Below are 11,514 nucleotides of genomic sequence, written 5' to 3' on the forward strand. Positions count from 1 at the left end.
TGTCCTGCTACCCAAACCCATAGGGGGGGGCAGGGTGATGGGTGGAGATGAGAGGTAGGGTCACCTCAGTCTCATCAGCCCTTATCTTAATTATCCCTACAGAGCACCTCCGTTTCACCTGCGGCTTCTTCAGGGGAATAGAAGGTTGTATCAATCAATGTGCTCGTGCAGAATCAGTTTTATGGCAGAGACGAATATCACTGTGTCAAAGTGCAGGCTTATCATCCCCGAGCAGTGGTTTTCAAGACAAGGTACACTGCCGTTCCTTTAAGAATTCCAGGATAATGGTGTGATGGCCGTGTTAGTCCACTTTTCAAGCTAATATGTAGAAATAAAACAAAAACCCAAAGGAAATAATGTAATACCTTTTTTTATTGAAACATAGAAAGATGACGGCAGAAAAGAGCTATAGCTCACCAAGTCTGCCCACTCTACTGACCCACCCCATCAAGTCTGAATGCCTTACTAGGCCTCTGTAAGGATCCCACGTAGCTGTCCCATTTATTCTTAAAGTCAAGCACGCTGTTGGCCTTGGCCACCTGCTCCGGAAGCTTATTCCAGTGCCCCACCACTCTTTCCGTGAAGAAATACTTCCTGATGTCACCCCTAAATTTCCCTCCTCTGAGTTTGAGCAGATGCCCTCTTGTGGTCGAGGGTCCCCTGAGCTTTTGAAGGTAACCCTTCGTCTTCAGATCAGAAATAAGCAAATGTTGACATATATCAGTATATATAAGGAAAACATGAACGCATTTTAGGCTTTGTCACCTCTCTGTCTCCTGCCTAACCACCCCTCCCTTTTCCTGTGAAACTATCACTGAAATGCGTTCATGTTTCCCTTATATTTGTCAACATTCGCTTATTTCTGATCTGAAGACGAAGGGCTACCTTCAAAAGCTCATCAAGTATCTTTATTGTAACCCACCTGTATCCCATACACTGACAAAATGCACCTTGATAGTAAACCACTTGTATTGTAACCCACTTGCATCCCATGTACTGACTAAACGTATCTTTATTGTAAACCGTTTCTATCCCATGTACTGTCAAATGTATCTTTATTGTAAACCGCTTCGAACTTCACGGTATAGCGGTATATAAGAAATAAATTATTATTATTATTATCACTAATAATAAAACCCTAAGCGCGCATGCGCACTCCTACCTGCGTGATCCGTGATCCATGGCAGGTAAGAGTGCGCATGCACGCTTAGGGTTTTATTTGCTTGGGAGGAAATGCCCGGGGCCTCCGGAGCGCAGAGGGGCGGCAGCGACAGAGATGGTGCGGGCCGACGGGTGGCGGCGGAGGAGAAGCAGCGGCACTGGTGGCAGGAGCAGGAACTGTGAGGGGAGTCAGGGGTGAGGTAACAGGAAGGGAGGCCTACAGCTGAACAGGGGGAGCAGGGAAGAGGTGCTGCTGGACAGGGGGGAGGTAACAGGAAGGAAGGCCTACTGCTGGACAGCGGGAGCAGGGAAGAGGTGCTGTTAGACAGTGGGGGGGGGAGGTAAAAGGAAGGGAGAAGGGCTGCTGCTGGACAGGGGGAGCAGGCAAGGGGTGGTGGTGGACAGCCGAGGAAAGAAACAAAAAGAAAGAAAGACAGACAGAAAGCGGACAAGGAGAGAGAAAGAAAGCTAGACACACACATCTATTCTAGCACCCGTTAAAACGTGCTTAAAGACTAGTTATTATCATAAAATGCATTGCGTTTGTCCAATAAAAAAGGTATTACCTTATTTCCTTTGGGGGGGTGTTTTGTTTTATTTCTTTTTTTTTTTTCCAATTATCTTTATTAACAATTGCAAAGGAACATACAACCATGAGCAGAACAAGCATAAAACAGAGCAGCCAGAAAACAGCACGGGAGACTATGACAACAAATGGTGCTCTGTATTACCGGGATAATTGTACAACCAAGCCAGAGAGGCAGCGTTAGGCAATCCAGCCAGGTACTGTACCACACTGGTACCATCTGCAGGCTTCCTAGCGATGACTCACAGCATCTGCCCACTTCAGAAATATCTATCACCTCCTACTCACAAGGGCACTGGAGAAACAGCTTCCCCCAGATGGCTGACTCTTTTGCAAAGAACTGGACTGCTCGTGTCCCAAAGAGGTCAGTAAATACAGTGCCTGGCAGTAATTAAAAAACAGACCATTCTTCAACACATCTCCAGCACCGGCTGAGTTTGCATCACAGCCTCGGCCACTTTGTGAATGCCTTCCATCTGGGCTATTTGACTCGGCAGCCGCCTCCGAGATCCAGCTCCAGCTCTAGCTCTGATTGGCTCCCGCTGCTGCTCATCAGCCGGACGGACCGGGGCTTAGCCCTGGTCGTGGAATGCAAGTGGGAAGCGGCGGAAAGTTCGGCAGACGAAGTCGGGCATGTAGGAACAAATCCCCGGCAGTGGCAAGGAAGTGCACACGTTGCATGCACACACACACACACACCCTGCTGCCAGAGAAGCAGAGACAGACCAGACAGTCATTGCAATAATCCTTCCGTGCTCGGAGTATTAAAGGTCAAAAGTGCCCACGCACTGGGGGGGGGGGGACAAGGCAAGCTGTCCAAGGAAGAGTTTCTGCTCTTGCAAAAGAAGTTGAACTGAGGGGAAGAGGGAGGGGATCCCAGCCTTGGAAAACAGCTGGATCCAGTCAGCGGCAGGGAGGGGAGCTGACAGTGGAAATAAGACTCCAGGGGAGAGAATAACAAGCAGACCATGACTCAAAGTGAGAATCCTGGAGGGGGCTGAGAAATGAAGGAGAGAAACAGAAAGAAAAAGTGACACCAGAGAAAAAGAAGCTGAAGAGACAAGACAGAAAGAGAAGTTGGGGAAAAGCAGAAAACCAGAAAAAGGGAGGAGAAGAGAAAAGGAGAGTGCTGGAGTAGTAAAGGGAAAAAAAGCAGAAGGAATAAGAAGCTGGAATAACAAAAGACGGAGAGAGTAGACTGTGATTGTGAAATCAGGACATGAATAGGAAGAATAATATTTGTTAGCAGCTGGACATTCAAGGTTAAGGCGGAGAACGAGAAAGGGCGATGACTGCCGAGAAGGTGCTGAAGGAAGGCTTGCTGGAGAAACGAAGCGGTGGGCTCCTGCAGCTCTGGAAGAAGAAGCGCTGCCTACTGACCGAGAAAGGGCTGAGGTTGTTCGACGCGAAGGGCTCGGGCTCCCGCTGCAAGGAGCTGGGATTCTCCCGCATGAAGGCGGTGGAGTGCGTGGAGTGGAAGGAGCGTTATGTCTACTTCACTGTGGTCACCGAGGACAAGGGCGAGATTGACTTCCGCTGCTCGCAGGAGGACCCGGGCTGGAACGCCGAGATCACCCTGGGCCTGGTGAAGTTTAAGAACCAAAAGGCCATTCAGGAGGTGCGGGCCAGGCAGAGCTTCAGAGCAGGTGCCCTGGTGACTTAAGAAGGTCTCGGTTCCTGGCCCCCTCTGTTTTGGAGGGGGGAAGCTAATGCAAGGTGAGTCAGGGCCAGGGGCCTTAAATAATACTATATTATATATATTTATTGCACTGTTGGCAGCACTTTTCAGGCATCCCATGGCTCAGTCTGCCATTTTGAAATCGGTAGCATTCTACAGTAGCAAGGGATGTTTAGCTAATCAGACCAGCCGGTTTCACAGGCTCCTCCCTCTGCCTTGGCCAAGTATCATGCTGACAGTGGAAAAAACGTTAAATATGTCTAGGAGGTCAAGGGGAGGGGTCTTCTGATGTTGAAAGGGGCCTTGCTTCCTGGGACTTTCCCTAAAATAAGAGCTCAGAACATTGGACTCAACTGAGATCCTATAAAAAAGGTTCTGTAACTCCCAACTACCCTATGCTGTAATTCCACATTACTTTATATGTGTTTCCAAGCTAGGCACATGGACTCAAAAGCAGGAATAGAACATAAGAATAGCCTTACTGGGTCAGACCAATGGTCCATCAAGCCCAGTAGCCCGTTTTCACGGTGGCCAATCCAGGTCACTAGTACCTGGCCAAAACCCAAGGAGTAGCAGTATTCCATGCTACCAATCCAGGGCAAGCAGTGGCTTCCCCCATGTCTTTCTCAATAACAGACTATGGCCTTTTCCTCCAGGAACTTCTCCAAACTTTTCTTAAACCCAGCTACGCTATCCGCTCTTACCACAACATCTGGCAATGCATTCCAGAGCCTAACTATTCTCTGAGTGAAAAAAAATTTCCTCCTTGTGGTTTTAAAAGTATTTCCCTGTAACTTCATCGAATGTCCTCCTAGTCTTTGTAATTTTTGACGAAGTGAAAAATTGATCCACTTGTACCCGTTCTACTCCACTCAGGATTTTGTAGACTGCAATCATATTTTCCCTCAGCATCTCTTTTCCAAGCTGAAGAGCCCTAACCTTTTTAGTCTTTCCTCATACGAGAGGTGTTCCATCCCTTTTATCATCTTGGGCGCTCTTCTTTGAACCTTTTCTAGTGCCACTATATCTTTCTTGAGTTAAGGAGACCAGAATTGAACGCAATACTCCAGATGAGGTTGCACCATGGAGTGATATTATTAACCATCCCTTTTTTAATAATGCCTAGCATCCTGTTTGCTTTTTTGGCCCCGCCGCACATTGGGCGGAAGATTTCATCGTGTTGTCTACAATGATACCCAGATCCATTTCTTGGGCGCTCATCCTCAAGGTGTACCCTAGCATCTGGGAACTGTGATTCAGGTTGTTCTTCCCAATGTGCATCACTTTGCATTTGTCCACATTAAATTTCATCTGCCATTTGGACGCCCCGTCTTCCAGTTTCCTACGGGTGATGCTGCCCAAGCCCTAAACCTGCAATTACTGCCATTCTCAGCATTTTGTTTGGTTTATGAGTTCTGAAGTAGCTGCTGTCCGTTCCCAAGGTGCGTGCAGTCTTTAGTTGAGAGGGGGCATTAGAAGGGCAAGATCCAGAGAATGCTGCTACATTTTTTTTAATTGAAATCATTTTCTATCCCATTCTCTCCAAAGAGCTCAGAACGGGTTACAAGATATACTCACCTAGTTACAGGCCCCTACAACCCACTCTCTTCCCTGACCTCCATAAGCTCCAGAAATCCTCAGATCCAGCTAGACTTGCTTTCTTCATGGCCGAATCTCATCCATGGGAAGGGTGCCCTCAAAGATGGCGGTGTGGAGGTGATCAGGATATCGGAGGCAGAGGTGTGAGTATGATCTCAAGGGAAAATGGGCCTGATTTTCAAGGCCAGGGTGACCTCAAAGAGACATTCAGAAAGTCCTTGTCAATAAGGAACCTGTAAGTGATTTATGTATGTTTCATTGTGTTGCCTGAGGTACATCTTTTACTAGAAGATTCAGGATGAACAAAGACTTGACTTTCTGTCTCCTGGCCCCTTTGGCACAGTAGCTGTTTGGAATTTAGCTCATGCCTTTTTCCAAAGTTATAGTCAGGCACAGTAGGTATTTTCCTCTTGTCCCTAGTGGATTCACAGTCCCTACCTGAAACAATGGAGGGTTGACTTTCTCTGGTTCCCACAAGGTGCCACAGTGGGATTTGAATTTGGCTCCTGACTCCCAATCCACTACTCCAGGGATCGGCAACCTGCAGCTCATGAACCACATGTGGCTCTTCTTGCATGTGGCTGTGGTTCTCCAGGCCCCAACTCTTTAATTCCCTCCCCACTCCATGAACACCTTCCCCAGGGCCTACCGAAGTACTTGGTGATCCAACGGGAGTCTTTGTGGCAGGAGCATGGCCCTCTCTGTCCTGTCTCCTCACAGATGCCGCAACTGTAGTACCGTGAGCGGTCAAGGCAGCCATTTTAGAAGGCAGCCACGAGGAGGCAGGAGTGAGAGGTATACAAAGACTCCTGCTGTACTACCAGGTACCTTGGTGGTGGTGGTGGAGGGGGGGAATCGTGTGGTTGGCAGGTGGATTAAAGGGTCGGGGCCTGGAGAGGGGAGAGAACCTTGACTTGGCTTGGGAGGAGGGGCAGGGCAGGAGAGGGAGGGAGGGATGAGAGGTGCAGAAGAGACCTGCAAGGGATTGGAGGGGAGAGAAGCTACACCTTGCAGCTCTTTGTAAATCTTGGGTCAATCATTTTGGATAAATTGGCTCTGTGCTGTAAAAAGGTTGCCGACCTCTGCACTATTCTAACCATTGGGTCTACCCTTCTAATCCACAAGATGTATTAGTTATATCATGACCAGATCGAGTCCCTACTGGGAATGACCCGGTATATAAGACTAAGGTTTGGATTGGATCATGGGAGACTTTATATTGTAAATGTACTGTCCAATACTAAACAGGACATTGAGTGAATAATTTAAAGCATCAATCTATTGTAGACATTTCAAATTGGTCAGGGGTGCTTTACAAGTAAGCACTGGCAAATACGCAGGAAAGGTGCATCTATTTTTTTTATTTAATTCATGTCTTTTCAGTTTTAGCAGTGCAGTAGGTATTTCTGTGAATAATGTTGGCCTGCTTTTTGAATATTACGCTCCTTATGTATTCAATCACAGAGAGCAGACTGTGTACAGAGTAGCTACAGAGACGCCAGGTTACCCAGTTCCAGGCTGGATGCCTTTTGGCCAATCCTGGCTCTGAATTTACATCCCAAAGCAGTGTGGGATTTGTAGTGCCTGATCCTGCCCATGGAAATCAGGGCTGCAAGTCCCACCATGCTCCAGGGGTGTGCTGCTATGAAATCCAGGATAGTCCCAAAATTTCCAGCTGGGTTACTTGGCTTCTCATAGATAAAGGTGAATTTTATAGACCAGTTGTTCCCAAACCTGTCTTGGGGGACCCCCAGCCAGTCAGGTTTTCAAGATATCCCTAATGAATATGCATGAGAGAGATTTGCATACCTGTCACTTCCATTATATGCAAATCTCTCTCATGCATATTCATTAGGGATATCTTGAAAACCTGACTGGTTGGGGGTCCCCCAGGACAGGTTTGGGAACCACTGTTATAGACTATACATAAATGAAACTCTACCTTTCTGTGATTTCCACCCATTCACAAACTGCACAGATTAAAAAAATAAAAAAAGCTAATGAAATGTGTTTGTACTGAGGCACTGGAATGTCAGGTGAGCAGCTGTGAAAGATAATACCATGATTCACAGTAAAGCTAACAAAAGCAGTCTCCACCCGCCCCACCAGAGAGAATAAAAGTGACCCAAGGCTGAGAATTTCTGTTCTCCCATCCCTATCTGCAGAAATCTGAGAGGAGGCATCCTGGCACAGGGAAATGCAACCTGTTTTTTTATTTTAAAAGGAGGTTTAGAAAACAATTTTACAAACCCAGAATGTTTTTCAGTCAAAAGTCTGCCCAATCGAGCCACACAATCTCTTTTGAGGAAAACAGTCACCGAAGGTACAATGAGGGTGTAGAAATCTGATGCCCGTTTGCGATGGGGATTTTTCTGGAGATGGGCAGGAGCTGCAAATTGCTGGATCCGTGTTTGGTTTCGGTGGCATTGCATCAGCCTTTCCCCCTAAGAGCCACAGGAAAAAAAATCTCAAGAGAGCTGCACAGCCCCGCCCTGGAGTTCATCCAAGGGGACAGGATGCTGGAGTTTTTCAATGAAAGCTGTAGCCTTTTCATCCTGTGTGATAAAAGTAGCAGCCCTAACTGGGTACAAGCTGGCACTGGGACTCTTTTTTTAAAAAAATATGCTTTTAGCTGTTTTTGTGCATGTAGAAGTGGGATAATTTGTAACTCCTGCTATCATGGTCACAGCCTAAGGACACAGGATAATGTAAAGAATTTCAATAATAATTATGGCTAGCCAATGTTATTCTCATTAAAACATTGCAGAAGAGAGGGTAACTCAACTGTCTGTTTAGGGTATGTTTGCAGAAACCTTTGTGTGGACTGAAACTGCTCCTTCGCTGATTCATCATCTGTATTTATTTTAGCTGATGTAATCCCCATGGATTTTTTTTTTTTTTTCAGCTTTTCAAATGAGCCTATCGGTGAATCTTGGCGACCTTGATCAGAAAGAGCTTCACATATGCTCATGGAAAAAAATTTTTTTAAAAAAATTCTTTATTGATTTTTAATAAAAACAAACAAACAGTGTCATACAAATAAAAGAACAGTAGGTAGAAACATAGAAACATAGAAAGATGACGGCAGAAAAGGGCCATAGCTCATCAAGTCTGCCCACTCTATTGACCCACCCCATTAAGTCTGAATGCTAATGACCTGGTTCCTTAACTCGACCCTCGTAGGGATCCCACGTGGATGTCCCATTTATTCTTAAAGTCGAGCACGCTGGTGGCCTTACATACATTACACTAATTTCTATACAGGTAACATAAATATCATTCAATAATTTCAGATTCTTGCATCTAATAATATCAGAATATTACCTAATAAATAATACAAAAGAAGAATAAAGTTACCCAAATATCATTATCAATATTTACTCCCCTCCCTCCAACCCCCCACCCTCCCTGGATGTGTAAAGATAAATAAACTAAAAGAAAGATATGATGATAAAAATACATTATTATGTTTTTACAAATTTAGTCAATGGGCTCCAAATTGTATTGAATACCACACTAAATCCCCTACACTCTGCGTTAATTCGTTCATATCTATATTTCTTTAAAAAAAAAAAAAAATGCTTTAAGAAAAACTGTTGAGAATGATTTCAGCCAAAGCCTGGCTTCAGGAACACCCTGATCTAATCTCCAGACTCAGAAATCCATGGACTCTGCATCCTTGCGCTATCCCCTGAACTCGTCAGGCCTGATAGTAAGCTGGTGGTGAATATCATTTTGCCGGTGTCATCCCTAGAAATTCAATTTCAGGCCATGGTCTGGGTTCCAGCATTGAATTTGTGGGTATACATGACTGGTGAAAACATAGGGCTCCTTTTACGAAGGCGCATTAGCGGTTCAACGCGCGTAATACCGTACGCTGAACTGCCGGCCGCGCTAGACGCTATCGCCTCCTCTTAAGCAGGCGGTAGTTTTTCGGCCAGCGTGTGATTAAAAGTCGTGTGCGCTAAAACGGCTTCGTAAAAGGAGCCCATAGTCAGTTAAGTACAATAATGGCCAGGAATCTCTCCTGGCCCTTTAAATCATTCTAAAATACCAGGCCCTCCAATTCTAGATATGACAAACTCTATGCCTACCCAGTCCTGAAGGTGACAGATTCTGTATCCATGTCCCATCATTGTTCCTTTCAGCCCCCATAACAACCCCTGTAATAAAGGTCTGAATCTAGTTACTGGGGTACCACTACAGTGTTTCGACGCAGACTGGTGGTCTGGGTTGCAGTATGATAAGACCGTTGCATTTTGGCACACATCGAAATTCCCCAGTGCATCCTAAGTCAAGCCCCTCCTCATGCTTCCCTGTTGACTAACGAACTTCTTCTTTTCTTGCCAGATTGTCATACCGCTGCTGATTACGGCCTACTATAGTTGCTTTGAACAGGACAAAGGACTCAAACTTTGATGGTCGTGACCGGAAGAATCGCTGATTCCGTACATCCAAACCATGACCAGTCCAATATGAAGGCTCTGGATTTGTTTAAATGCTTCCGATGTGCCAGTCGCCATCCTGAACGATGTGAGCTTTACTGCCTTGATTGGGTTTGCAAATTCAAACCAACCCTTGGCACAGTCGATGCTTCTGCAAGATTTGGGAGGGAGGGGAGGTAATGGAGTACGGAAATCTCTCTCCATTTACCGAATGCTTTTGTTAAAACCTATGAACCCTACTGTGGGTATTTCAGAAAGTGTTTAGTCATATGATCTCTGCATGAACACCAACGAACCGAACTGATCCAGCTTTACCTTGCTGGCAGATTCAGGATCCAGAATGTATAAAGTCCACTTGAAGAAAGAGGAAAAATTAGTCTAGGTACAAGGTCTTTGTCTGGGATGCATATATAGAGGAAACATGCAGCCCCAGTGAGATGGTAATTGAGGAAACGCGGCGACCTGCCTTCAGTTATCCCAGTTTTGGAAAAGCCGTGAATGACGAAGGCTTGATTTTGGGATGCCAGAGTTTTACTTGACTACTCCTCAGTACAAATGGTGAAGTCTACTAAATTGATCGATAAAAGAGGTAAAGCCGGCAACGTACTCAAGAGAATATCCCGCCCAAGACGCGAGGATCAACCAAGAGCAGCTTCTTGTGACATGCTCAGATTCCTATTTGAAACATCGAGTTCACCCATTCCCACAAGCTTTATATCTGAAATGCACTGCTGCTCTTTATAACAGTATGAATTTGGATTCTGACAGCTGCAAAATTTGGGTTTGGAGTTCCAGAGGAACCTGACAGATATCAATACTCTGCACTGCTTTCTAGAGCGAACAGAAGATCTGCATTTTTCTGTGCTACAGTCCTAAAATGCTCTTCTGCCTTATTCAGTCAGGGTGTGGGAAGGGAGGGGAGGTTGGTAATGTATTTCAGTAGCAGTGAGCATGCCTGTAAATGCTGACTGTTGCTGGCTAATTTAGACGTGGATGTTCAGGGCTGGGCTCTGTCTCGGCACTGCCATGGAATATCCAGGTCTTTAGCGGTGCCAGGAAGCTATCCAGGTATGGCCGGTATTAAGCGCCAAACTATATAGACAATTGGGCAAAGTTAGGACTGTCCTTTGTACAGTCCGATGTGCCTAGTCCACCCTTTAATTGGCAGATGGTGAAACAGCTGCTTTACGTAACTTGGTGTTGAACGAGAGCAACAGTGCCAAGTAACAGGCGTTTGGAGATCTCCCATAAGAGCCATAGAAGACATACGTTGGCTTCTGAGCAACAGTGCCAAATAAAGGGTTAACTAGGTGGCACCAGTACTTAATTCCTGGCTCCTCCTCAACTCTTGCCTTTGGACTGCACCAACATTATCTGTCAAGTGTTGTGGCGGACTTTCAGTGGCCCCTGTGAGGTGGACGTCTTGCTCACTATGATTCATCGTTTTGAATATCGATCCTTTATTTCCTGCCTTGCAGGACTGGGCATATCTTAACATCACATTATAAAAATGTTTCTACTGGGAGATGCTTGTGGTTGCCCCGCTCCTGTTTCCGGTTTCTGTGTTCCTCCGCACAGAGCAGCCCTGAGCAGCACTCGATGAAGTTACGGGGAAATACTTTTAAAACCAATAGGAGGAAATATTTTTTTTTTCACTCAGAGAATAGTTAAGCTCTGGAACACGTTGCCAGAGGTTGCGGTAAGAGCGGATGGCATAGCTGGTTTTAAGAAAGGTTTTGACAAGTTCCTGGAGGAAAAGTCCATAGTCTGTTATTGAGAAAGACATGGGAGAAGCCACTGCTTGCCTTGGATCGCTAGCATGGAATGTTGTTACCCTTTGGGTTTTGGCCATGTACTAATGACCTGGATTGGTTACTGTGAGAACGGGCTTCTGGGCTCAATGGACCATTGGTCTGACCCAGTAAGGCTATTCTTATGTTCTTACGTGAGCCAAGTATAGGACAATTAAGCCATTGTAACATCACTTTTGAGGTTTGTTCTGAGGCACTGTGGAATGAGGCATTATGACATCACAGTCTCAGTTC

The 11,514-nt window shown here is 45.8% G+C and overlaps 1 protein-coding gene across 1 annotated transcript; it reads left to right on the forward strand.

Moving 5' to 3' along the window:
- The first annotated feature begins 2,627 nt into the window (after positions 1-2,627).
- On the forward strand, positions 2,628-11,185 carry PHLDA3 (pleckstrin homology like domain family A member 3). Its single transcript, XM_033917347.1, has 2 exons — positions 2,628-3,463; positions 9,375-11,185. The coding sequence occupies exon 1, from the start codon at positions 3,036-3,038 to the stop codon at positions 3,408-3,410; it is 375 nt and encodes a 124-aa protein (XP_033773238.1). The 5' UTR covers positions 2,628-3,035; the 3' UTR covers positions 3,411-3,463; positions 9,375-11,185.
- Positions 11,186-11,514: the final 329 nt, after the last annotated feature.

This window comes from Geotrypetes seraphini, chromosome 13 (assembly GCF_902459505.1).
Source record: "Geotrypetes seraphini chromosome 13, aGeoSer1.1, whole genome shotgun sequence".
NCBI classification, from domain to species: Eukaryota; Metazoa; Chordata; class Amphibia; order Gymnophiona; family Dermophiidae; genus Geotrypetes; species Geotrypetes seraphini.

Bases quoted from the DNA above. Each gene is read 5' to 3' on its own strand.
- PHLDA3 (XM_033917347.1), top strand. From the start codon at position 3,036: ATGACTGCCGAGAAGGTGCTGAAGGAAGGCTTGCTGGAGAAACGAAGC.